Genomic DNA, 25692 nt, shown 5'->3' on the forward strand with positions numbered 1-25692 from the left:
TAACAAGGTTCTTAGCAGTGTAATTACTCATGATCCGGATTTGATTGTAAAGTGGATTGTTTGATTTGGCAGTGTGAGTGACTGTATTGGTAGTGATGAAGCTTATGTCTCTGAAAACCTACAACTTGTTTGTAGGTTTTCTTGCCATATTCTCACTTCTCTTATTCTTGTGCCTAAAATGAGCCACACCCTTTCACTTTAACTCTTTACTGCATGAGACTTGTGAAGCACTGAGCTTCACGAGGCTCAATAAAGTAATAAAAATGGCTGATCTTTGATTTTTGCATGTAGAAAGTGTGGGATTTGCTTTACAAGCTGGTGGTTGGGTTATTTTGTTTAGTTATGAGTATTTTAACGAGTTTATTTTCTTCCATACATCTACAAGTGTCATGCATTTCCACACTGTCTTTATTACGCCTATGAGGCAAGCTACCAGTGGACCTTCACTTGATAGTATTGGTTTGTGTAAATGATAGATAGATTAGATAAATTCAGCTCCAGATATGCAACCATACCGACTCTTTTAGTCAGGGTGAAATATCCTGAATAGAAAACCCGTGCAGACATGCAGGCTGTTATAAGCAGTGACTTTATGCACTTAATCATTTCCAGACTAACACTTTTTTGTGTTGGCATTAGTCATTGTGCTGTTTCAACATGACTGAATGCACAAAAACACCTTAATAACTTTGGTGTAATCCTGCTTTAGAGGGTTTGTAGTAACAGCACAGCAGCAAGTGCCAGCGTTTCCCTTTCCCTTCACAAGTTTGTTAATGGTGCATAAAAAAAGACGGGGCTTCTCAAAAGTCTGGTGCTTTTAAATATAATCGTTAAGATCCGCATTTTCTCACTTCCTTCACCAGCCTCGTCAGGATTGGCTATTCCCCCCCCCCCCCCCCCCTTTGTCACCTGCTCATCTCCACTCTTTCACCTTTCACATGGAGCAAAAAATACAAGTGGTGGAATAAAATGTTAAACAATAACTTATATGGAGGTCAGTGAAAATGAGCGAGTCTTATTTTTCTTATTTAATATTTCATATTACAAAATTATTATAAAGAGAGCCTCAGCAGCGCTGTCATGAATGGATCGAGCTTCCTTTAAGCGGCAGGTGTCATGCAGGGATTTCTAGTTGAAACAAAAGCGTGATCTCCGTCAGTGCACGGAACACCGAGCAGTGGCTCAGCAGATGCCGTTGCAACGCCGCTTTTCCTCCAATAGATTTAAAGTGTGCGCTCTGGCCGACAATGGATGGTCTGGGAGTGGGAGGATCAGCTCAGCAGCGATCCTTCTGGCTTTGTTACGCCCGGGAAGCCATTTTGGAAATCTGCTTGTTGTGCACTAGCACAGCAGTCTCTCGCCACTTGTAAACTTTGGCGTATTTCTGTGAGAAAATAGCGTTGAAGGATTTGTGGATCCGCAGTCATAAATAAGCCTTTTGGGGGTTCCGCGCGTCGGGATGCTGGCAGAAGTTTGCGCATGTTCCCTGATAGTACTGTGTGGATCTTACTCATTTGGATTACGCTCTTAAAGAATAACAGCATAAATGGAGCCTAACAACGCGGGCAAGTTGACCAGCTGCTTTGAAAATCATATTAATGTAGAAACTGTTTTTAGTGACAGTGTGTTTGCATTTTTTTTTTTTAAATTCGGATCTTCGCTGCGCTCCTTTGCCAACAGTTTTGACAGTGTGCGCAATTTTAGGCCTGATTTTCTACGGTCGTTTTATTACATCTGCGACAGTATCAAACGTTAGACGCGTTCTCAGTGGTTAGTAGTGATCAGTAAATGCGTGTTGTTTTTACAGATAAATCTCAAGTTGACCTGCACGATGAGCAGTGTGATTAGCGCGTCGTTGCACAAGCCTGTAAGTCAGTGACGGCGCTGTCTAAATACATCCAGCTTCTAAATTTAGCACGAATGTAACGGGGCTGATATGTCATCGGGCCTGAGCGCAATACAGTTAGAACAGGAGTACACATGTGCTGTAAACAGTGTTAGTGTATTACTGTGTTTTGACAGTAGCTGGAGCAGTCACAGGACTCAGCTGTTTGCGCTGTTCGTCGCACACAGTTTGCGTAAAGGAGGCAGCAAAAAAATAAAAAGGGAGATGTGCGATAGTACTGTGGGAAAGGTGTAAAGGTGTCACTGTGTTGCATGTGTTTGTTTCTCTTGTTACTGTTCAGCTTGTCTCTTGGTGGATTAATGCACCGTAGGGGAGATTATTATTTAATTTCGGAGTGTCCACATTCAGCGCCTGCGTCATGATTCAGCGCAGTGCTGACATGTTGCAAAAAAAGGAAAGAAAGAAAAAAAAACAACAACCCAAAACTAATCCTGGCTGAATTTAAGTAGTCCCCTTGGCTTTTGGGAATTTGTTTCCTTTTATCCCGCTTTTCGGCTTGGAGACTTGGATGTGGATTTGAAATCATGATTTAGATTATGGTGTTGAGAGTTTGGTGCTGGGTTTTCAGTAATGGCCATCTGTTTTATTCTGCTGCTCTGTCTTTGAGTTGTTGAACAGAAGTTTGAGTCAGACTGCCACATGCACAGAATGCCATCTAGAATAGTTGCTCTGTTGTGGCCAGAAACCTCCAATCGGACACTGTTATTGCATCAGTTATCTCATTTAAAGCTGTCTGAGGCACCTTATACTCTGCATGTAGCTTTGTGTGGTGAGGTCGTGGAAGTGATCCATTTGAGCCAAAATCTCACTCTTCAGCTTGCTTAAATGCTCTGTTGCAGGCAGCTTTTTCTACCCTTGGCTCTGTATGATATCATTTAGAGTGCATATCCCTACTACAGCAATCAGGGACACTCAGCAGTCCCACCCACTTGCCAGTCATACCTTTCGTATGCAAGTGTGAGGCCATTGACGGAAAGCAGGCTTAAAAATGGAGCTAAGATGGCTTGTTTCAGGCCGTGGATGGACTGCAGCTTTTCATCACAGCCCAGTATTTGAATTCTGCATGATAATGCAAATCTAAGCTACGGACACATTGGGTCCACTTTAATATTGACATGCTCGCAACAATACACAACTCTTCAAACTGTTCACCAAAGTAGGAATATTTGCAGAACTGCTGTGTTGGAATGCATTAATCTTACCTTGGTTAACCTGAGAAACTTTCAACTGTGAGCATGTGGAACGAAGTATTTGTTCAGCAGTTCACACAATGCAGGTTTCACTAAGAAGACCAGCCGTTTGGCTTTAGACTTCCCGCCCATTGCCTTATAAATCAGCCCCACCCCTTTGTGTTTTACTGGGTTTCATAATACTCAGCTTACTCAAGTGCTCACTGTAGCTGTAGCTGTGTTGGTGAGGAGTCCTCCTATTACAAAGGGGAAGAGGATCGTCATTCTTTGGCCTGTCTCTACCAGCCTTTTCGATCAGCTGCTTGTTTTCTTTGTGTCCGGAGGAGAAGAGACGAGTCATTCGCTACAGCTTCACTGGTGTCCGTAGCTTCTGTCATCTACCAGCGTGAGCCAGCATGGAGGAAGAGGTTGGCCAACTCTCAACCACAGGCAGAAACACAGTAGTATTGTTTTTCAGAGGAAAAGGAATGTCCAGCAGCTCTCATTAGGGTCTTGCCCGCACATGGCTGTGCAGCACAGCACTTACTGGCGGTTGTGTTTTCTTGGAGAACAGCCCAGTGAATGGAGCTTGAATTGATTTGGGAAGAGGCAGGAAATTTGCTAGTGCTGTGTTATTTTATAAAATGTAGATGCAGTTCTGAATCTGTACTCGAAATGCAGTTAAGCTGTGGCGCAACTCGAGCTCATCATTTCTGCCAGAGACAAACTGAACAAAGCGTTTTGCATTTTGTTTTGTGTGTCTGTGAAGTTGGTCTGTTCTTGTTGTCCTTGGCTAAAATAGTCCTTTGCCTTGAATCCTAACTCTTGCAGTCTAAACAAAGAAGTCTGAACATGGATTTTTCCCAGCTGCACACATACACGCCACCACAGTGTGCTCCAGAGAACACCGGCTATACTTACTCTCTCAGGTGAGACTTCAGCGCTGCGCTGCCGTAGACTCGCTGCGGTACTCTTGCTGCAGCATCAAACATTCAGGCCCACAGCATTTCATTCACACCTTGCATGTCATTTGTGGCTGCTGAGATCCTACTGGTGCATTTTAATCAGAGTTGTCCAAATACTCTCTCTTCTGTTTGCTCTAGTCCATGAACAGAATATGCTTGAAGTCAAACTCTAATTCTCATGTAATAATTTTTCTGTCTACTTGGTTATGACTTGCATTTTATCCGATTTTATTTCCTTACTGAAAATATCCATCTGTCCCTCAGCTGTTTGAAAGTTGAGAATATGCACATGATTTGCTTTTCATTTAAAATAGAAATGCCTTCATTTATAAGAACAGCATGAGATTGTTAAGTGTATTTGCTCCTCAGTACATTTCTGTGCTTGAACTTGAGGTTTTAGTAAATCTGTGGCTGTAAAAATATCATCTGGTTGTGGTTTTGATGAGTCAGCCTCACAGTTCAGTTGTGCATTTCGTGCTTGGTGAGCAGTTGAGAAGCCTTGCGCAGAAATATATTGTCTTGTCTGTACGCACTTTTCGCTATATTGCAAAATCAGCGTGGCAGTTTAAAACTTTTCAATGATTTTTAGAAGAAAAGAGAAGAAGTCGTGGTGTTTTGAATTTATTGTCGGAGAGGATGCTGTCCATACGTGTGCATGCATGTAACACCAGCCTCTCCCATCGTGGTCCTCTTCCACACCTTGTTTCTTGTCAGTCATCCTGGCTTGGGCGTGGTTGACATTACATCAGTAAGGTATGTGGAGGAATCTACGACTCATTGCTTTCAGAACAGAGGAGCATTTGCAGAGCAAGAAATTGTAACTTCATTGTGCCTTTCCTCGCTTTAGGCAATGGGAGAGTGATTGCATGACTTTTAGGAGCTTCTCAATTGAATATGAGAGTATGAGAGAGTCTTGTAAAAAGTCATGTTCGAACAAAGACCCCTCATTTGGTTTACAGCTTCTCTTGCAGAAATGCAAATCACATGGTGAGAAGTGCACTAAGCAGATCCATGTGCTCTTTCCCAGCCAGCAAGAGAGTCAACAGCAGCTTCAGTAAATGTGTGTCACACTAAGTTGTGTTGTTTTCATTATGTATTTGATGTGTCAGCAGGTGGGATTGGTATTTATGGACAGTGGTAGTTGGCTGACTAGATGTTTTTTACGTTAAGCTTTTAGAGTAGCAAGTAATCTCTGATGCTGTATTATAATGAAAATGACAAAATATTAACATTCTTCAGATTTCAGGTCGGGATTGTGGCACACAGGGTGTGTTTTCAAGTTGTGTGAAATCCTTTCCTAGTAATAAGTCTCATGAGTCACAGTCTCTAGACTGAGGCCAAATAAGAAGAATGTACAAAAGCTTGTTTGACTCCTCACCCAAGTCTGCAAGGTAGACTTGAAGGGCTCAAACACGCTAATCATGTTCCTTTGAATGCAGTCAGCTGGGGAGCTATTAATGAACCTCCCAGTCAAAGCCGTGCCCGTGATCTCAGGATTAGGCTAACAGTTTATGCTGCTTGACTAGCTAGTTGACTGATCTGTTGTTTTTATTAGCCTGTGTCTACTGCAGCTCAGAGGCACTAAATGTTGGCGCTTGCAAATAGCCCCTCATGTGTTCAATGTGTGTGTGTGTGTGTGTGTTTGAGTGTGCATGGTCTACAGTGAATGCAAGAGAATAGCACAGAGAGGGACAGGGTCAGGTGACAGAAACCGTTGGCCCATCTGTTGTCAAAACTCAAAAGAGCAGAGACAAGTTTTGTAGCAGTTGATAGTGCTAGAGGAAGGGGCTTCCCTCTTACCAGGAAGAGACTGTTACAACATGGACCCAGCAGTCTGAGTAATACTGTATGTGCTCCCAATGAGAGAAATGCTCGTGCAAATCTAATTTATCACCAGACAAGGTTTAAGTTGGGGAATTCCCCAGTGCCTACACAGCTGCTACAATGTAGAGTGAGCCTCAGTCCAGTAAAAAGAGACTTCTCAATAGTCTTTTCTTTTATGTTCTAAATCAGGATACTTTGATTCATGCTCCGTAATCCTGATTATGATACCTCAGAAAATTGGTTCCATTCTTTTTGACACTGTTTTAGATGATCAGAATCAACTTCCTGGAGAGTTTAACCAGGGTTTTCCTGCTGTCATCAATATTAAAAAATGTAAACAAACATTTGTTCAAAAAACAAACAGAAAAACCCTCCATCCATATAAAAATGCAAAAATACAATTGAAGCTTAGAGCATGCTGTTAGGAGTGACACAGCAAACCAAAACCACAGCTGAAGGACTTTTTAAAAGGTCCATATTCAGTGTCCTAAAACTGTTGAGAAGAGGGAAAAAGGTAAAGGTAAGCTTAAAAAAAAAAACAGCTTTTGCATGTGTGAACAAGGCTGAAGTACAAAACACCACAGACTTTGTGTTATGTCTTCTCTTGAAATATTGTTTAGAGTTGGGTGATATTTATGTGACTAGCCCAGGAATAGTGATGTAGACTCAGTCCTCTTTGTTATTTCTGAAGCCTTTTCAGATAACTGCATATTCTAAGCTTGAAGGTTTAACATCATAGATTGTTTTTGCACATTTTTTAACCTTTTGACTTGATAAATGGCAAACAAGAACAATTGCACTTTACAGGCTGTGACTGAGAATTTAGTTGCACCACCTCCAGAAAAATGCACTGAAAGCAGGTGTGTTTGTAAGTGTTGACTCTTAGAGACCCTCCATATTTTATAGAAGTGGAAGTAGGTCAGTAGGGCTGGGGCTTCTGTTTGGGGGCTTTTTCTCCATCAAGTGATGGTTGAAGTGTGTAAACCGTAAGCAGCAGGCTTGATTGAGTACTCTGATACTATATAGTGCTATCTGCAAACATTAGCTACACATAAGCGATGAAAAATAAATAAATAAATGTGACAATAACAGATAGAAACTCAGCCTTCTAGCCATGGAAACATTTTTTTAAATACAGATTTAAACAGATTTTTTTTATTATTATTAATTTGGTTAAGCAAATTGATGCAAACATAAATCTGCAAGAACATACAAAGCACATTTTCTCATCAGATTTGTGCCTGCTAGTCATGCTCTGCAAGACCAGGTTCAGGAATACAACATGAATAGGGTGGGGCTGAGTGCACTGAGAGTAAGCTGGACAGTTGTTGCTCACCGTGCTGCTGCAGTTGTTTTGACATGTGGTCTGTTTTTTTTGGGTTTTTTTTAACTACATGCACTGCTGCACAAGTGCCAAGTAAATGACAGCAGCTGGATTTTTAAGAGTTTAAGAGTTAGCTTTCCTCTTTTCTTGTGAGTGTTATCCAAACATTTCTGTTTCTTTAAACGAATAAAAGTAGAAATTTGAACCTTAAATCTTAAGTGCGTGATGAATATGATTCTGCATAAAAGAAGCACTTCTGTTTCTGGCCTGTATTGTGTTTTTGCATCACAGCATCTGTCTGTGGACGTGGTAAATATCTAGCTTCTGCTTCTGATGAGTCTCTCTCCAGCCAGAGATTTGTTTAGGACGGTCTCTGTGGCAGCAACAGCAACATAAATTGGCACACTGTGGTGTTATAGCACGGATAGGAAAAGGACACCACACAGCAGGGCAGAGGGAGGTACTGTCTGTGGGTGGGCTCAAATGATCCTAATCTCAGTGCCAAATCCAACCCACCCAAACATATTTGGATGGAAATTTGAAGACTCTCAGATCCTGGATTCTGGTAACTATAGGCCTTGGCACTTAAAGGGCTCAGTTGAACAAAACAGGAAGACTGAGGGGGCTACAATTGTGCTCTGATTTCATATTTTCCCCACAGACTTTCGAAGGCTCACACAACTGAATTTCCAACTGAAAAAACTGAGAGGAATACAATTTAAACACAATCAACACAATCCTGTAATATCACTGGGAGGAGATTTGAATAATGGAAACGAAATAGAAACGAGCGTCAGCCAAATAACTGCATCCCAAGTCTCTGAAATAGTTTGCTGTTGGCACCAATCTAATAACCCATGAACATTCAGTAGTAGAACTTGCAGTAGGTTCAATTTTCTTGGGCTTGCAGCATTCCCATATAACACATTTTGTGTTGTTTACAAGAGATGTAATGTTTAGCTGTGATTAGATTAAAGTGCCAGCCAAAGAAATTTTGGTTTATGAGATTGCGGATGGAAAATTGGACAAATTCAATTAGAAAATCTGATGTCTGAATCCACCTTTTTCCTTTCGAAAGTGATGTTCTATGTAAATGGTTCTTTTACGTGGTAGGACAGTACTTAAGACATTCAGGTGTGCACTGGGCAACTAACAAAATATTTGTTTGGACGACTTTAACTAGGACTTTTCATTTTTCTGAAAGTTTAAATCAGGTCAGCATGCCCCTCTTATTAGTGTGTGTGTGTGTGTGTGTGTGTGTGTGTGTGTGTGTGTGTGTGTGTGTGTGTGTGTGTGTGTGTGTGTGTGTGTGTGTAAACCTCCTGGCAAGCTTTTGACAAAGCATTGCAGCCACAACTGTGGTTTCCACACTGAGATTTACAACCCAAATGGTTTTTATAACCTCTGTTGAAGATTTGTGTGTGTTAGTGTTAGACAGAGGGTGCAAATGGTAGCCATCATGGGGCAGGGTTCTTACTAACTGGACATATTGCAGCAGACTTCAGCTGACTTCCTGCTGTGTTTAACTGTTTTTTTTTTTTCTGCACTTATCACAATTGCTTTGATCTCTTTTATGCTGTGTTCACATTTTCTCCTGCAGATGAAACTGAGATATCTTTGAGGTCTGAATGCCATTGGTAAAAATGACATTTTTCTTTTACTTTTAAAAAAACTACAACTGTTACATTTTTATAGTTTTAATGTCTTACAAGCTAACCGTTCCTATAAAGGCTCAAAAAAACTATAAAGAAGTTAAAAAGTGATAAAGGAACTAGACAAACGTTACAGTATAATACAACTTTTAGCCCTTAGCTTACATCTGTTCACATATGTCCCTTAAACAAGGTGGGCTAAATCATTCATTGCTGGACTTTAAACAAGGTTAATGAAAAACGAAGGGAAAAAACTAATTAGTGCCTCCCAGCTGATCTTTTTTTTTTTTCTTTTTTGTGCAATAAGTTTTTAGTGTTTTTAATGAAACCATGCAAAATTTGACTTTGATGGTATCAATATTTTCCAGATTAAAGGCCCTTGGAGAACATGGGGCTTTTAATGGGTTTATACGTTTTGGGGTTTTATTTATGTCATTTTTTATTTGCTGCCAGCATTTCTGAGCCCTCATAACTTCTTTAGTAGTGAAGATGGCCACATTTACTTACAGACATTTACTTGCTGTATGTGAATGCATGATGCTTGATCACAAAAATGACTTTATGTATTCATTCCAGTATTCGGAATTATTATTTTTATAATAACTGAATGGATATGCTCATTTTATTTGCTTGGTGTCAACAAAGTGTCTCCTTTTGTATTTTGTATGATGGGATTTCATACTTTTGCATACACTATGCAAAGCAGGCTTCATGTGGGAGGCTATTTAGAGATGGGAAACAAATTCTAGCACTGGGGGTGTAGACTCACCTGTGGTGATGTCACAGGAGTAACTTTTTTTCTGTTGGTGTGGCGGGATCATATATCACTGGATAGATGAAGATGAAACCAGAAGTGACAATTTCCTGAGTTATTTTGACAGCTGCTGCAACTTCTGCACTGTCATAAAAGAAAACAAAAACCCTAAAAAAACAATTGGTTTTCTGTTTCAGTTGATTATTTTGATAAGTGGGATCAGTGGAGACCTGTCTTTCGTCCCATGGACAAATGCTTCCTGTATGAGCTGTAATTTCCTTGCACTGATCATGCATAGTAAACAGACTCACCCAGCTACATTTACACCCGGATGAATGAATGTCATGACATAAAATATATATTTTGTGATTTTTACTTGATTGAAGGCTGAGCTTTAGTAATCTATAACAAATATAAACGGCTCGACTGCATAACAAATGTCCAAAGTAACAACAAGGCAAACTTAAGCTGGTTAAATGTAGATTCCAGTCTGATCAGATTGGATGTGCAGTTGTGCGCTGTAAGAAAGTTTGGCTGCGCCCACTGAGTGTGGGAAGATAAAGCTTTAGTCTTATGTAAGGAGAGATTCCAGGAAGCTGAATGTCAGGATGGAAGTGTCTTCTCTCTGTAATGTACTGCATGGCTCTTCATCTTTGTCTTCTTTGCTGTGTCCATCTCTATTTTTGTCACGGATGTGGGCCGTGGAAGCCGCCTGGGAGAGAGCGGCACATTAATGAATTTGGATACCCGATGAAACGAATCGCTTGTTTTTAAACTTTTTTTAAATTTGCTAAAGGAGGGGGTGGTAACCAGCTCTGTTTGGAGGTAAAAGCTTTGTTTTTATAAAAACCCAAATGGTGTTTGTTCTGTTAAAATATGCCCACATGGGGTTTCCAGGTAGAACAGAAGGTTATTAGGAAGCTTCTACCTGGCTGTAGGCTATGCAGACAGTTTCCTCGTGCACACACCCTGATCTGCCCTGTAACACTTGCTTCCACACCCCACAGAAACGTTACTAATCAAACCTGAATCATTATGCTTTGGTATGAAAAACACACTTCTGTGTGTGCGTGAGTTCTTGTATAAATAGGAATGAAGTTGTGTTTTGATAAGAATGTAACCTGGAAGCAACAGTTATTACATTTTATCCACTCCATGTTGCAGCTGTTGAAGTGTGGCATTCAGACATTCTCGCTGTGGACCGGAATCACTGGATTAACTCCTTTCGGTCATTTTTGGATCACTTTAAAAAAGAGAATTGTCAGAGTTTGGGACTCGCAGTTGATTTGGAAAGGCAAATGCTCGACTGCCACGCAGCTGTTTCCCAATATTTAAATTTAAAATTTGAATAAGATAAAAAGAGGTGCAGGTGTGATGGAAAACTGATTGTTATTTTGATATTTAGCCTGCCTGTGTTACGGTACGCACTATTTTCTCAGGCCTTTGTTTAGACAGTGTCCAGCAGTCCTTATAGTCTCTACTGAAGCTCTGTTGGGTCTGTTGTTTGGTCATTTTCACAGCACAGATGCTTATTCAGGGATATCAGTGCTGTAGGCATAAGTGGACAATGATTTGAGACAAAAATGTTTCCAACTTTTGATTCTAGTTTGGATTTTACTCAAATTTTACTCTTGCCTCCTACTAATTAGTGCACTAATGACAGTGCTCATTATAGCATTTTAAAACCTATTTTGCTTTGAAAGATTTGTAACATTTTTTTTACTTTTTGGTGTTTTACAGAAACCTCTCCTTGCTACCAATCCTGTGTATATGCTTTGCATTAGAAGATAGGTTAATTTCAGATCAGCAGGATACTGCCCCGGTGGTCATGTGTTCAAAGAAGGGCCAGTTGGATCAGCAGGCGAGAGGCAGAGTGAGGACAAAAGCACTTAATTGGCTCTCAGTGGGAGTGTGTAATCCTCTGGGTTTTAGAGACCGAGGGAGGGACATGAGAGCAACCTGCATAAGATATAAACGTGCACAAATGCATGCACATACTGCTGGCTTGGTCAGTCTCCTCTGAAATCATATGCCGCGTGTGCTCTGCAAGAGATATGGACAGGCCATAAAACTCGTGTTTACACATTTACAGAGTTTCCTTGTTGAAGTGTAACAGGAAGTTTATTCCCCGTCCTCCATTGAGAGGCTCAGTCCAGAGCTCCACCCTCCCCACTTGTGGACAGACTTTACAGATCGTGCTGGAATCTAATATTTAATAGATTATTTCATAAATTAAAGGAGGAATAAAATGCTTTTGTCTCATTAATCAGCAATAATAAATATTTAAAAGAGACGCCTTTTGAATACTGTACATTCTGTCAAAAAAAAAACCTTTCATTTCATATGTGTGTCATATTAAAATGAGATTTTTTTTTAGAAGGAAACATTTTCTTAAATGCCTAAACAAATATTTTATGTTAATGCAAATTTTAAAAATATTGTTATTAAAGCCTTGAAATGAGTCCAGTCCAGTACACCAGCGCTTCTTTAGATGTAGCAAAAACTTTGCACTGAGGGTTTTGTTATAATCGAGTTCCTTGATGAGTCATTCAGACCCTACAGTCATGTTTGTGGTGCTTGTAAAGCATTAGTGCCTCTACTATTACAGAGAAAGATGGAACAGTTGTACTTTAAGGCATTTTCTTTTCGCACCAGCCCAGAGGCATTAGCAAGTTCCATAGTGTTCCAGTGTAGTCTGCAGTTGTTTGAATGTTGTCCTGGCTTAGTGCCTACTCTTCCAGGTGGGTGTGGCCCTGTGAGTCACAGCGAAGCACGGCAAACAACATTCATAGTGTGTTCTGACTTTCAGTTGGTTTTACAGGGAGGGGAGTAAGAGTCTCGTGTTTAGCCTTCTCGCATACTTTGGATGTTTACTGGGTTTGTTTGTCTAATTTTACTTTCAGAGACACTCTGTGCCTGTTCTTATATTTCTCTCTCCGTGGTGAGTGAGTCACTTCCTGTCAGGAGCTCTGCCAGTTGCAGGGAACAAAAGCATCACAGCTCTGTAAAAAGGACTGGGTTTGTTTTTTGTTTTTTTAAAAAAAGTGTCTCTAAGTTGACTAACTGAGGGACAGACATGAGTAAAAAGGCAGGATATCCCCATTCAGTATTGATTTGAAGCATAAAGGCACTCTCGAGGCTTGTTTGTCTCCAAAAGGATTCCCATGCAGTGGATAAAAGAAACGCCCTCTTTGTAATTAACTGTCATGCAGTGCCTTCTTTCACAGAACAGTTTTGTTTTCCTTCCCAATTTTCTAACATTCCCGCTCTTTCTGTTCTTCCTGCTTTTCTCTGTCCGCTCTCACTCTCAGCTCCAGCTATTCAACAGCAGCGTTAGAGTTTGAGAAAGAGCACCAGATAGCTCCTGTGTACGAGTCGCCCAGGATGTCACGACGGAGCCTGCGTCTCCAGACCAGTGCCAGTCACTATGGAAACGAGAACCTGGCTGATTACTCCCAGAACCACCACAGCAGCAGCAGCAGCAGCAGCTACACCAACACCAGCACCAGGAGAGAGACACGGTGAGACCAGCAATGGGCACTTTTCCTCTTTGACTCTAACATTTAACTAACCAAAGAGTAAAAGAAGAATTTTAATAATAATAATAATGATAATAATGGATTGCATTTATATAGCGCTTTTCGAGACCCTTAAAGCGCTTTACAATGCCACTATTCATTCACTCTCACATTCACACACTGGTGAAGGCAGCTACAGTTGTAGCCACAGCTGCCCTGGGGCAGACTGACAGAGGCGAGGCTGTCATATCGCGCCATCGGCCCCTCTGGCCAACACCAGTAGGCGGTAGGTGAAGTGTCTTGCCCAAGGACACAACGACCGAGACTGTCCGAGCCGGGGCTCGAACCGGCAACCTTCCGATTACAAGACGAACACACACCTCTTGAGCGTGGCAATCGTGGATTTATTTATGTTGTTTATTTACGTTTGGTCATTCTGAATACCAACACAGACTGATTTGTGTCTCATGGCTTAGCTTCAGAATAGTCTGCCACTCCATCTACATTAAGCTGATTCTGTGGACTTTTCTTATCACGTAATTTTTATTATCTGTATTTAATTTGTTTTCTAATGCAGTTTTGTATTGCTGTTAGCTGTGTTTTAATTTTCTATTGTATGTCTCTTGTGATTATTGCTGGGTATTTATAGTAGTTGTTCTGCAGCACTTTTTGACTGCATGTCTGTAAAAAGAAACCACAGCTCAGTTGCGGGTTTTCTTTATTCCCACGCAATTACCAAACTCACAGCTCTGTTTCCCCTCTCTGCTAACACAGGACGCTGCGGAGCAGAAAGCAACAGTCCAGTTCCAACTCCCTGTCTTTATCCCTGAGCCAGGCCGCCACACCAAGGAAAACCCTTGCCTTCTCAGCTGCTAGTACCCCCATTAACAGCAGCAGCAGCTTGCAGCAAAGCAGCACAGCGTCTGATGCCGCTCAGATCACAGCCATCGTGGAGCAGCCCCATCTGAGGCAACGCACTGTCACTACCACCACAACAACAACTTGTGTGGATGGACACTGGGGTAAGTTGGAATAAATAGCTACATAACAATAAAGACTCAATCGTGAAAGAGAATACTTCTGAAAAATCTCCTTTAATTAAGCATTTTAATTTGATTCCACAGGGCAGAATATACAACTGAACTTCCTCTCTGAAAAAATAAAATGACAGATGTTATTTTTTTTTAGGTCCTAAAGACTCTATCAAAAAGAATTTAAGGCTTATCTTGGGTAACTACTCTTTGTTGACCCTATATTAGATAATCTTGCATACCCAGAATAATTGCTCAGGAGTGGAGATATGACAGGATGAAGTGAAACTGCTGAGTTGGTTGAGAAAATGAGGCAGAGTAATGGTAAAACAAAATGTTCAGTCAAGTAAAAGATATGTTATTACAACACAAATGAGAATATATAAAACAAATATTTATGTTTGGGTAATTGCAGGGTTTTTTGTTTGTTTGTTTTATTAATTTTTTTACTTAATTCAGACATTTGAGTATCAGTTTTATTTTTGAATGTGAACATGTTTACATGCTCCACGTGGGCACCTGAGATCCCCTGAAACTCCCTCAAAAGCAGCTGCACACAGATCTGTGGATGGTATCGTTTCAAATTTCATTTTTCTATAAAAACGTCTCTCACAGAGTGAGGCACATTTCTAACTCCCTTTCTATCGTTCAGCGAGCTAAAGCAGCCAGATGGAGGCCGCTTACTGTGCGAGAGAATAACAGGAGACATTCTGTTGCTTCTAACTTTCTCTCTGACTGATCATTTCCACTCAGACATCTGACGTAAAATCACTTTCAGACATTATCATTAATGCTCGCGGAAGCTTCAGATATTCACTGTTGACTATCACTGAGTCTGAGGGGCCCAAAAGCCTGTAATCTGGAGAGCCCTGTTTTTTGTTTTAAGAGGACTTTTCCAGAACTCCATACCAAAAAATGTATCCTAACAGCAGTGTACTCCAGCACACTTACTGCAGATTTATGCAATCTTGCAAGAGAGAGTAAAAGATCTTAATCCTTATTCTGCTACAGTAGGTTTTTAATGTTGCTGTGTGCAGTCAACTACTTTAACACCAGGAAAAGAATATGTAGCTAGTAGTTTAATGGTTTCCTTTGTGTTTGTTAATGAATGATTCATAAACATGTGAACACGCTCTCCTCCTGCAGGGCAGACTCCCAGCCACAGTTTATCAAGTGTCAACGGCGATGCCAGTACGTCAAAGTCCCACGCCGCGCTCTCCAATGGCTACATTTGCAGAGACTGCTCTGTACACTCTCAGAAGACGGACTCCTTTGTCACACAGTCCGCATCGTCATTATTATCGTCATCATCGTCGTCAACATTTCAAGCTGCCGAACCTTCCACCGATGCCCTCTCGTCAACATCATCACCTTTCACCAGTATTTACAGCAGAGACAGGAGTCGAAGGAACAAGACGGGTGAGAAATGTCATACTTAAATGCAGCCATTGTTTTTATTGCTTGGATAACTGAGCTGGGAGGTTAAATGCATGTTTTCACTAAGTTGTGAAATGATGAGAATGTAATCAGTAGTGGTGTTTCTCTACAGGTGTCCTGGCTTCCATGTCTAACACGTGTATACGCTACAGCAAACAAGCCTTGGCCCCCATAGTGTCCTTAGTCACTGTGCTCTTCAACAGTGTGGTCTGGCTGGGTTCAAGGGCCAAGAGCCAAACAGGAAAAGGTACACAAAAAGAGACATTCTTTTGTTCTTCATTCTTTTCCCGTCATTTCCACATTTTCCTCTCTCATCGTTTGTCCCAACTTCCTGAGCCGCTTAGAGTGAGACTCTTGGTGATCTTGAGAGAGAACTGACTCCAGGAGCTTTTAGAGATGTGTGCAGCTAATTTGAAACCTCGTGATTTCTACCTCACCAGCCCTGTCACCATCACTCTGTCTCACTCTCTTTGTGTTTCATGTGTAACCTTATTACCTTTTCCTCTTGCTGGACTCTTTCCATAGCTTCCTGTTTTGTTTTTATCCAAGTGCATCTTTGGGGAAACTCCTCTATCATTAATGTCACTTCTTCCTCGTCTTATCACCAATATTTATCTGTAGCTTTTTGTTGAGTGTGTGCATTTTTGACTAACACTAAGAATGCGGACCGGTGTGTCACCAGGTGCCTTGACATCGTTTTCGGACTCGGTGAGACAAGCGACGTCCTCAAGTTTATCCCAACTGTGGCTATTAAAGCAGACCACTCTCCACAGGATGATGGGCCATGGGGCTAATGGATATGAAGGACAAGGTACCCACTGTTACTACTAAGGGCAAAGGTTAAAGGTCGCAGCTCCTGACATCTTCACCTGCTCTTGTGTTAATAAACTTTCCTGTTATAATTTCTTTTTTATCACTTCCTTCCTTCTTCAGCTCTTACTGTTTTGTTTGTTTAAGGAGAAAGGCGCCTCAAATGGAGATTTTTTTGACGTTCCAAGAATCTCTTCCTCATGTGTTTATGTCTCAACCTTCACTTTCACACTTTTGGCTTCTGTTTCTGAAGGAGGAAGTAAACTAAACACAAAATTAAAATCAAAACAACCATCGCCTGATTGTCAAGTGTCGAGTATGTGGCTGGTCAAGCAGAACTAACAAGGCTCTTTGACTCCAGCCACTTTATCAATGTGCAATCAAAAGTTTTAATTAGCAAAAAAAATTTATTTCCAACTCTGCTGCTGATTTAAGCTGTTTTTTTTCACAGCTGCAGAACTTTATCAACTGTGACCTTTTCACTACATGTGTTTTCTCCTCACTCTTCTATCTACTGCTCTTCATTTCCTTCACGAGGACTCCTCATCGTCACATTAGTGGCGTGCATTTTGCCATCCTCACACTCCGCCTTCCTTTTCATCATAACTTTCTCACACAACTGATAATATTGCTAATACATGCCCTGTGTGTATATTGCAGCTCACTCGAGCTACTGTGGAAGCATGAATGTGAAGGATCTGGTTACTGAAGATGCGTCACATCTTAATCTCAATGGCTCCCTGTGTAAGCAGGCACTCACACACACTCACACACATGCATGTGCTCATTTTCTCACACGTAGCATGATTGACAGAGTTAATGATATGCGTGACCTGTGTCTAGATCAGCGAGCAAAGGTTGTGTGAACTGATTTAGCTGGTCTGAAGCCCGTTGACCGACGTGACCTGCAGATGTTTCTTTGTCTTAAATGTGTGCCTCAGACTAATGTCGAGCCATCAGTTTACACAAAAACGTCACACGACTGACCATGGTCCAAGAAATAAAGCAAATTACTGGTTGAAAAGCATCTTGTTTTAGACTAGTAATAGGTGAAGTAGCTGCTGGATTTCACAATGGTCTTTAAAATTAAGAATAAAAGAAACAAATATGACAAATACCATTTTCAGTTGTTCTTCTGAGTCTGAATAAATTCTTAAATAATTAGAGACGACCTTTATGTCAGGAAACGCAGCTTTGCATGGTGCAGCATCTCATGCATTGCAGAGTTATATAGAATATGCATGCTCATGGCTTTTTAAAAAATTATAATATAATTTGTTTTTCATTTTCTTTATTTTAATTTGCTTTGCTTTGATAATTTGCCCGACTGCGTTTCTTTTTTTTTTGTATGATTTCATTCACACATGCTTTTTTTCTGTTCATTCTGCGTGCCTGCTGTCCATCATTTGGGCTTACACAGGTGATGACTGTAAAGGGAAGCAGGTCTCTGAGACACACACCGTCCTCCTCAAACAGTCGTCTAGGTCCCGCCGACTGGCGGGGGCACTGTGGAGCGTCCTAGTTTATGCAGGTTAACCAGCACTTCTCTTATTGTTGATCACACCGTATACATTTACAGGAACATGTATGTTTTGATCATTCAGTTGCAGCTCGATCAGTTTATTGCTTTAGCTGAGTTTAGTGAATTAAACATTTCCCTCTTTTACCCTGTTTTGCAGGTCACTGCCTCCTCCAGCCAGGTTACTGTGTGATGAGAGCAGGCAAAGCTTTAGGTTCAGGTGTAGGGACGGCAGCACAAAGGGTGCTCTCACTGTTCTGGATGCTCCTGGCGGCTCCAGGTCAGTAGCTCTTGTTTTTATTTCATCTTTTTAGAAATGTTCATTCTCTACTTCTTTCTTGCCCTCTCATTCTGTGTGTTTTGTATTTTTCTTTCTCAACAGTGAAGGCAGGCAAAGGACTTCTGTGGTTTCTTGCAACAGGATGGTACCAGCTGGTGTCTCTCATGTCTCTGCTCAACGTCTTCTTTCTAACCCGGTAAGAGTCGTCCTTCCTCAGCTGTCTTTCAGAATCTCGCAAGGAATAGAACAGAGTTTAACATTTAATCTGTTGAACAGCTTTCAAAATACTAAAATATCTACATTCGATTTTTCTAAGATAAAACTGTGCAATAATATAATGGGATGGATTTCTGCATTTTAGCTGCTAAAGGTGAACTTATTTTCATCAGGAGGTAGTAGAGGCCAAACACGGTGTTAAAAGAGAGTGAACACTGGACTTTCATCATGCAGCCAGAAACAAGACACCAGATAAATGCTAATGATGCCCTGTAACTGCTGTGTACACAGTTTGGTCAAACAAAGAGCTGTCAGGCTCAACTGAGAATCATTATAGTGAGTACGATCAGGTCTGACCTCCACTAGCAATTAAGTATGTGACAGCTTTATCCTAGGCTTTCCTCAGCAGTGCAGATACACGTTGCATATCTAATTGAAAGTGCTGGAAGTTCTGTTAACAAACTCTATGAACTCTCTAAAGCCAAGTTAGGTTATTATGTTGTTATTTTCACTCCCATCGAGTGACCACAGCTCATAATCTTCAAGCAGTAGTGACTGCACTGAGTAAGACATTTGCAGTTCTCATAAAGCCACATTTCCTGAGCTGTGAGAACATATTGAGTTATTACCTGGGGATTTTGCATTCATGCCACATGTCCTCCTGTCAGTTGTGCGTTGCTCTGATGTATGTATGTTCTGTGTTTCAGATGCCTTCCCAAACTCTGGAAGCTCCTGTTGTTACTTTTGCCCCTTTTGCTTCTCCTTGGTGAGTGCCTTATCAAATATCTAACCTATTTAGCGAGCACATATAGAAAAAGTGATCGTGTGGCGGTAGATGTTATAACCAGCACGCATCCCCAGAGTGTGGGACAAATCAAGTAGCAGATTCAGGTCAGCCTTTTCAGGGCTGTGCTGTGGTTGAGCTCTGCTCACACAAGCTCTACTCACATAACGGTAAATCACAAGCACATTTTATTAATCCTTTGTTTACTTGCTGAAATTCTCCTTAGTGTACATGGCTTAGCCCTTACATTGTCATCACGATGGGCTTGCTTACTGCTGCTTCTGTAAATGAGGGAAGGAAATATTTAGCCACTGTAGTCTTGCAGCTTCACTTATAAATGTGAATATTCAAATATCTCATGCCTTGTATTATACACATGACCCACAATTTGGACTATTTTGTATCCACAATGTTGATATGTTGACTCTGTAGGGTTTAGGCTCATATCAGTGTGTTGAATAAGATTTAACAGTGTTATCTGTGATTTGTGTGCAGCTTTGTGGTTGTGGGGTCCGTCCACTGCTGCCCTGTTTGCCTACCTGCCAGCCATAAACCTAACAGAGTGGCGTCCTGCGTCACCCTTCACCTTCTTGTCAAACTTGGTACCAGTTCCTGCCTCTGTACCTGGCCCTGCACCAGAGGCTCCCATGGAGCAGACCCCAGCCACCCCAGTCTCACAAGTATCGGTAAGGGAGAATGAATATATATATATATATATATATATATATATATATACATACACACATGTCACTACAACATGATTATAATCACTGATTGATGTTCATTGATTTATTTCCCTCCTCAGCCAGTCCTTCCCCCTGTGGCAGTCTCCAGTGTGGACATGGAGCGTCTTGAACGCGTCGAGCGTCAGCTAGCCCTGCTTTGGGAGCGAGTCCAGCAGGGTAACCAGAAGCAGGAGCAGCGCCATGATAACATTTTGGGTCTCTACAGCACCCTGAGGGAGCAGCTCCATACGCAGACTGACAGGGACAGCCTAGGACTGTGGGTGGCCTCCTTGCTGGACCAGAGAATCGGTGTGCTGCGAGGAGAGCTGGAGCAGGAGAACACACAGAGAGCGCAGGTAGGTGGATGACACAGTGCCAAAAACGCAAGTTAGTGCTGAAAGCTCAAGAACAGAGTTACAAGAGTTACATTTTTTCATTTTATTTTTTTGCAGGGTGCAGAGCTGCAAAAACAACAGCAAGAGAGTCAGGCAGCACGACTGGCTGATTTAGAGTTACTGCTCAAAGCTCTGTCTGCCAAGACTGAGGTATGTACTGCAGGTTTGCTGCTTTGCCACTGAGAACTTATAAAAGAGCATTAAACACTAAGTGCCAAACAGTTAAAATACTATAATATTTGTATAGTGTTGGAAAAATGGGTTAGACAGCCAAGCTGGTAAGAATGCAGCCCTGGTGTTAAGTCTGTATAAAGGGAACAGTGGTGCAACGTGAAATATTTAAACTTGCACTTTCTCACTGTGAAAGCCAACAGGACAAAATCACATGTCCTCCTTGAAAAAATAGTATCCAGTATGTATCTTGTCACTTGCAGTTTTTTAAATATGCTAACCGAATCCTCCTGTTTTTATATTTTCTTCACTGCTTCCATAACTGTTTTATATGTGTGCGGCAGGAGGTGCAGCAGAAGCAGCAGCAGTATGAACATGAGAAGAAGAAAAGAGAGAAAGAAGCTGTCACTTCAGCTGCAGACACGGCTCCTGTGAGGTACAAGAAAAAAAAGGAGAATAAATAAACCTTACAGTCCACTTTTTTCCCTTTATTTTGTTGTTTGTGCTGTTTACATTTTGAGTTTCTGTCTCCCGATCAGTGTGGGCGTGAAGCAGGAGGACCATGACGCTCTGCTAACAGAAGTACAGAGACTTGAGGTAGAGCTGAGTAAAATCAGACAGGCCCTGCAGGGCGTTGCAGGATGCAAGGGCAGGTGTGAGCAGCTGGACACGCTGCAAGACACTGTAAGTCAAATATTGACTTTTGTTTGGCTTTGTAAGACAATAAAAGCTTAGCCTGCTTGTTCTGTGAATCCTCTTGTATGAGTTTTTAAAATTGTCCCCGTCCCGCTCCCAGATATCAGCCCAGGTGTCCTCTCAGCTGCGTAAGGAGTTGCAGGCTCTGTTCTTTGGTGTTGGTGCTTCCGGAGAGGAGCAGGGCAAGGTGCCCGAGTCTCTGATCCACTGGCTGTCCCAGCGCTACGTGAGCACGCCTGACCTGCAGGCTTCTCTGGCCTCACTGGAGCTTAGCATCCTGAGAAACATATCCCAGCAGCTGGAGGTCAGCAGGACCCAGACGGTGGTTGAGGCTGAGTCCAAAGCCAAGAGCATTGTTCAGACAGTAACCGGAACTGTCCGGCACGCTTCTGCTGCCGAGGGACTGACAGAAGAGGTAATGTGTGCACACTTACCATCAGCATCATCAGTTGCATTTACATAATCCTAGTTGAGCTCAGTCTTGAAGACTGTTACTTTGCAATGTTTTTTTGTTTTGTTTTTTTAGGCTCACATGTCATTTTTATCTCTGCTTCTTATTAGCAAGTGAAGCTGATTGTGCAGAATGCTCTGAAGCTCTACTCCCAGGATCGGACAGGCCAGGTGGACTATGCCCTGGAGTCTGGAGGTAAGAAGGAGGAAATCTTTCCATTCTTTACACAAGTCAGTAGCTAAGCCAGTGCGGCTCATCAGGCTGGTTATTACATAACTCACGTCTGTGCAGTAATGTATCAACAAACTGATGTTTGGTACATGACTACTCTTATAAAAACTTTAGGTTGCAAGGTAAAGTACACTGTAAAATCTGAATGCTGCATAAATCACATTATATTTAATTGCAACACGTCTCTTATGCAATACGAGTGCAGGCATTAGCAAGCTCAAGGACACCAGGGTATTAATGCCAAAATCTCCATTGTGAAATGTGCCACTAAGCAGAGTGTTGACCTATATGGGCCGGTGACTTCAGCGTGTGTGTGCACTGAAACATTGTAACACGTTCATAGAAGAAAAATGCACATTATTTAATTGTAATGCTCTAGTTGCATAGAAGTAATGGCGATCAGTAAAAGCAGTCCTGGTGTTGTGTTGATGTTCTAACTGTTAAAAGCGGTATCGCCATGACCGAGTCGCTCACACACTGTGCAAAGATTTAAAGTTCACGTAACATCAGTGGTTGGAGAGTTCCCCCGGGCAACTAGTTTGCAGAGAGCATCACAGTTTGCTGGTGATTGCTGCAATAAATTCATCCTGTTGTCTCGCCACACATTGCCTCCTTAATGTGCATGACTGGCATCTCCTTTTTTTTTTTTTAACCCAGGATTGCAACATGCCAGTATATTAAGTTGTGATCAGTTCCATAAATGAGCTCAGACATGTCTGAAATAATTGTTACCGCCACCACTAGTTTGCCTTAAAGCAAAGTAGCAAGACATTTTTTTAAAAGTACAATTTTTATTGCAATAAGCTCCACGCTGTCTGAAAAACTGTTAGGAACTGACAGCAAGGTTTGGAAAGGTTTAGGTTTTTCACAGCACTGTGTATGGTGTATTTTAATATTAATGATTTTTTTTTGTGGACTTGAGAACGAAAACTTCCGGTTTAGTATAATTTCTGATTGTGTGTGTGTGTGTGTGTGTGTGTTAAGGTGGCAGCATCCTCAGTACCCGCTGCTCTGAGACCTACGAAACCAAGACGGCCCTCATGAGTCTGTTTGGCCTGCCACTCTGGTACTTCTCCCAGTCTCCACGTGTTGTCATTCAGGTGAGCCTCGCCATGAGCTGAATAAAGTTGCGTTGCACCAAATATAACCAGTAAATAGATAGAATCTGCTGATCTAAAAGCCAGTCTCTCTCACTCCTCCACTAGCCTGATGTGTATCCTGGAAACTGCTGGGCGTTTAAAGGCTCTCAGGGCTATCTGGTGATCCGGCTGTCCCTGAGGATCCTGCCCACATCCTTTGCTGTGGAGCACATCCCCAAGACCCTCTCCCCAACTGGAAACATCACCAGTGCCCCACGCAACTTCACCGTCTTTGTAAGAAACACACCAACGAAAACCATGTAATGAGACACCTTCTACTCTAAAGCAAACATCCCAGGTGATCACAGGCTGCTTGTTTGTGTTCAGGGTCTAGATGATGAGTACCAAGAAGAGGGAAAGCTGCTGGGACACTACACATACCAGGACGATGGGGAGTCACTGCAGATCTTCCCGGTTATGGTAACTTTAGAGGCACTTCTTAACATGATTAGAAATGTAAAAATAGTAATAATAATCACCTCAATGTTTGTCAGCAGTTCCTGAAATCTTCCACTTTTTTTCCCCTCAGGAGGAGAATGACAAGACGTTCCAGATAATCGAAGTGAGGGTGTTGTCCAACTGGGGTCACCCCGAATACACCTGCCTGTACCGCTTCAGAGTCCACGGAGAACCTAGACCTCACTGAACCAACCACCACCACAACCATACTCACTTATATATGATGCACCACCCCATCTGTACATAGCTCTCACTGACTTAAACCCGTAAAACTGAAGGGACTCTGCAGGAAGTTTGTGGATGTTTTTGTATGAAAAGCAAAGAAGATGTGGATTGTTTAAAGCATTGTGCTCAGACCGAGTCATGAACATAGTTTTTTGCGTAATTTTGAAAGAATCACAGGAAAGTTTGGATGAAGACTGTTAAAGATTGGGAGAATTTGAACCACAGAAGAAGCTAAGTCCCACTGCTACCCTTTTCAAGGCCTCTTGCACTGAATCAGCCCCCACCCCTGAGGGCACCAAGGCTCGCGGGAGCCAACAAACCCACCAGTCCCTCCTCAACACCTTCGACAAGAAGGTGGATGCTTGACATAAGGAGGGGGGCGGGGTTACAGACTCATCTCCACCAATTCTTCACACACCGTATCTGTCTGATTTTTCTTCTTATCTCTGTTTAACTTTTATTTTTTAATGTTTCACATCAGAGTACTATTTTCAGGATGAAGACCACTGCACCTTTGCCTGAGATGATATCCAGGCATGTCACTTCAATTTGTTGTCATGTCTCCACAGTGACTCCTACAGAACTGTTTTGGGCAGTCTGCAGGTCTGCACTCGACGCGTTATATCCACTACATTCTAATCTTGGCTTCATGCTTCCATATAGCCATAACTAAGACTTTTATTTTGGAACTGAACATGCTGCCTATGGATAAGCGCTGAATGTTTTCTGAAGCGGCGGCTTTGATGCAAGTTTCCTTTAACTACACAGCAACATTATAAAACCACTGACCTGAGCTCTATGTGACTAAAGTATTAGGAGGATACTCACTATACGTCTCATTATGTAGAGACTCGTAGTTTTTACACCATGAAATTACCAATGTTGAACTACTCCTGTCAATAATTTCGCTTTTTCTGTTCTGCTTCTATCAAGAAGAGGTTCACTGTCTCCCTCTAGCTCAGTTAATCGTCCTCCTCACATGAGCTCCCACTATTCTGAAAACCCTGAAGGAATGTAATCTGTATATTTTATTGTTGATAGCTGATCCTTTATAATATCTCCTTTTATCAGTGTTGCTTTATAAAAAACCAACATCCTGTCATTATAATTGTACTACTATTATTTCTTCTGTTACTCGTGGTGTTTTACTTCTTTGATTTGATTTTTGGGGGTGTTCATTTTAGAGGGTGCTCTGCAAGAACTTGTTAGACAAATGTTTGTGGCACGGGTCTTCACAATTTCTTTAAAATTAAGGGTTCTCTCATCAATTTTGGTTCAAAATACGGGAAAGTCTAAATTGTTATGTGTAAAAAGGAAAAAAAAAAGACTTTTGTTCACAATCTTATTTATTAACAAGTCAATTAGTGGCTGCAAGGTAAGACTTCCTGCAATGTATATTTTGTTAAAAGCTGTTCAGTGCATTTTGGAACCATCCTAGTTCTTTTGTTTGTTTGTTTGTTTGTTTGTTTGTTTGTTTTGTTTTTTTAAAGATAAATGGCTATTTTTGTTCAGTCATGAGATGACTTAACTGCTTTGGATTATATTCCAATAAAGACTTTAATTTTGAAGAAATAAATACATCATGGCTAAAAATTACTATGATGAGCTCTAACTTTTCCTCGTTTATATTCACAGCGGAAACGGTTAAGTGAATATGTTGTTGTTTGTTTGATCTTTTACATCATCATTTAGCAGGAGCATCTACAAGCAAAAATCTGAGGATCAACAGGCCTGAGTAATTCTGAGTTAACCAAAAATAATATGCATGTGTTTTACCTTAATACTTTTGAGGCATATATAATCACGTACAAAAGTCTTTACTGCTCATCTCTTCATATTTTAAGAGGAAAATTAGAAATGCATGAAATGCAAAAATAGAGTATGAGGCAAAAACAGAGTTTGCACAGTTCTAATGAGCTTGAACGTCAATGTTTGGTATGACCACCTGATCTCTCTGAGCCAAGGTTTCTTGTAATTTTGTTTAATCAGTCTTCAGGAATAATTCTCCAGG

The 25692-nt window shown here is 41.4% G+C and overlaps 1 protein-coding gene across 5 annotated transcripts; it reads left to right on the forward strand.

Moving 5' to 3' along the window:
- The first annotated feature begins 1208 nt into the window (after positions 1–1208).
- Positions 1209–25261, forward strand: LOC113020787 (SUN domain-containing protein 1-like). 5 transcript variants are annotated; one of them, XM_026165006.1, is made up of 23 exons: positions 1209–1565; positions 3907–4004; positions 12906–13115; positions 13887–14134; positions 15290–15562; positions 15693–15827; positions 16263–16391; positions 17051–17134; positions 17811–17921; positions 18070–18189; positions 18292–18385; positions 19113–19171; positions 19685–19875; positions 19995–20270; positions 20367–20459; positions 20825–20916; positions 21020–21164; positions 21277–21591; positions 21738–21822; positions 22843–22958; positions 23064–23231; positions 23325–23417; positions 23527–25261. In XM_026165006.1, exons 2-23 carry the CDS (start codon positions 3928–3930, stop codon positions 23641–23643), a joined length of 3231 nt encoding a protein of 1076 aa, XP_026020791.1. In that variant the 5' UTR covers positions 1209–1565; positions 3907–3927; the 3' UTR covers positions 23644–25261. The 5 variants fall into 5 exon arrangements, with proteins under 5 accessions (XP_026020791.1, XP_026020790.1, XP_026020792.1 ...); XM_026165005.1 differs by lacking the exon at positions 1209–1565 and adding an exon at positions 3421–3503; XM_026165007.1 differs by lacking the exons at positions 1209–1565; positions 17811–17921 and adding an exon at positions 3421–3503.
- The last annotated feature ends 431 nt before the right edge of the window (positions 25262–25692 follow it).

Source organism: Astatotilapia calliptera, chromosome 4 (assembly GCF_900246225.1).
Source record: "Astatotilapia calliptera chromosome 4, fAstCal1.2, whole genome shotgun sequence".
Taxonomy (NCBI): domain Eukaryota; kingdom Metazoa; phylum Chordata; class Actinopteri; order Cichliformes; family Cichlidae; genus Astatotilapia; species Astatotilapia calliptera.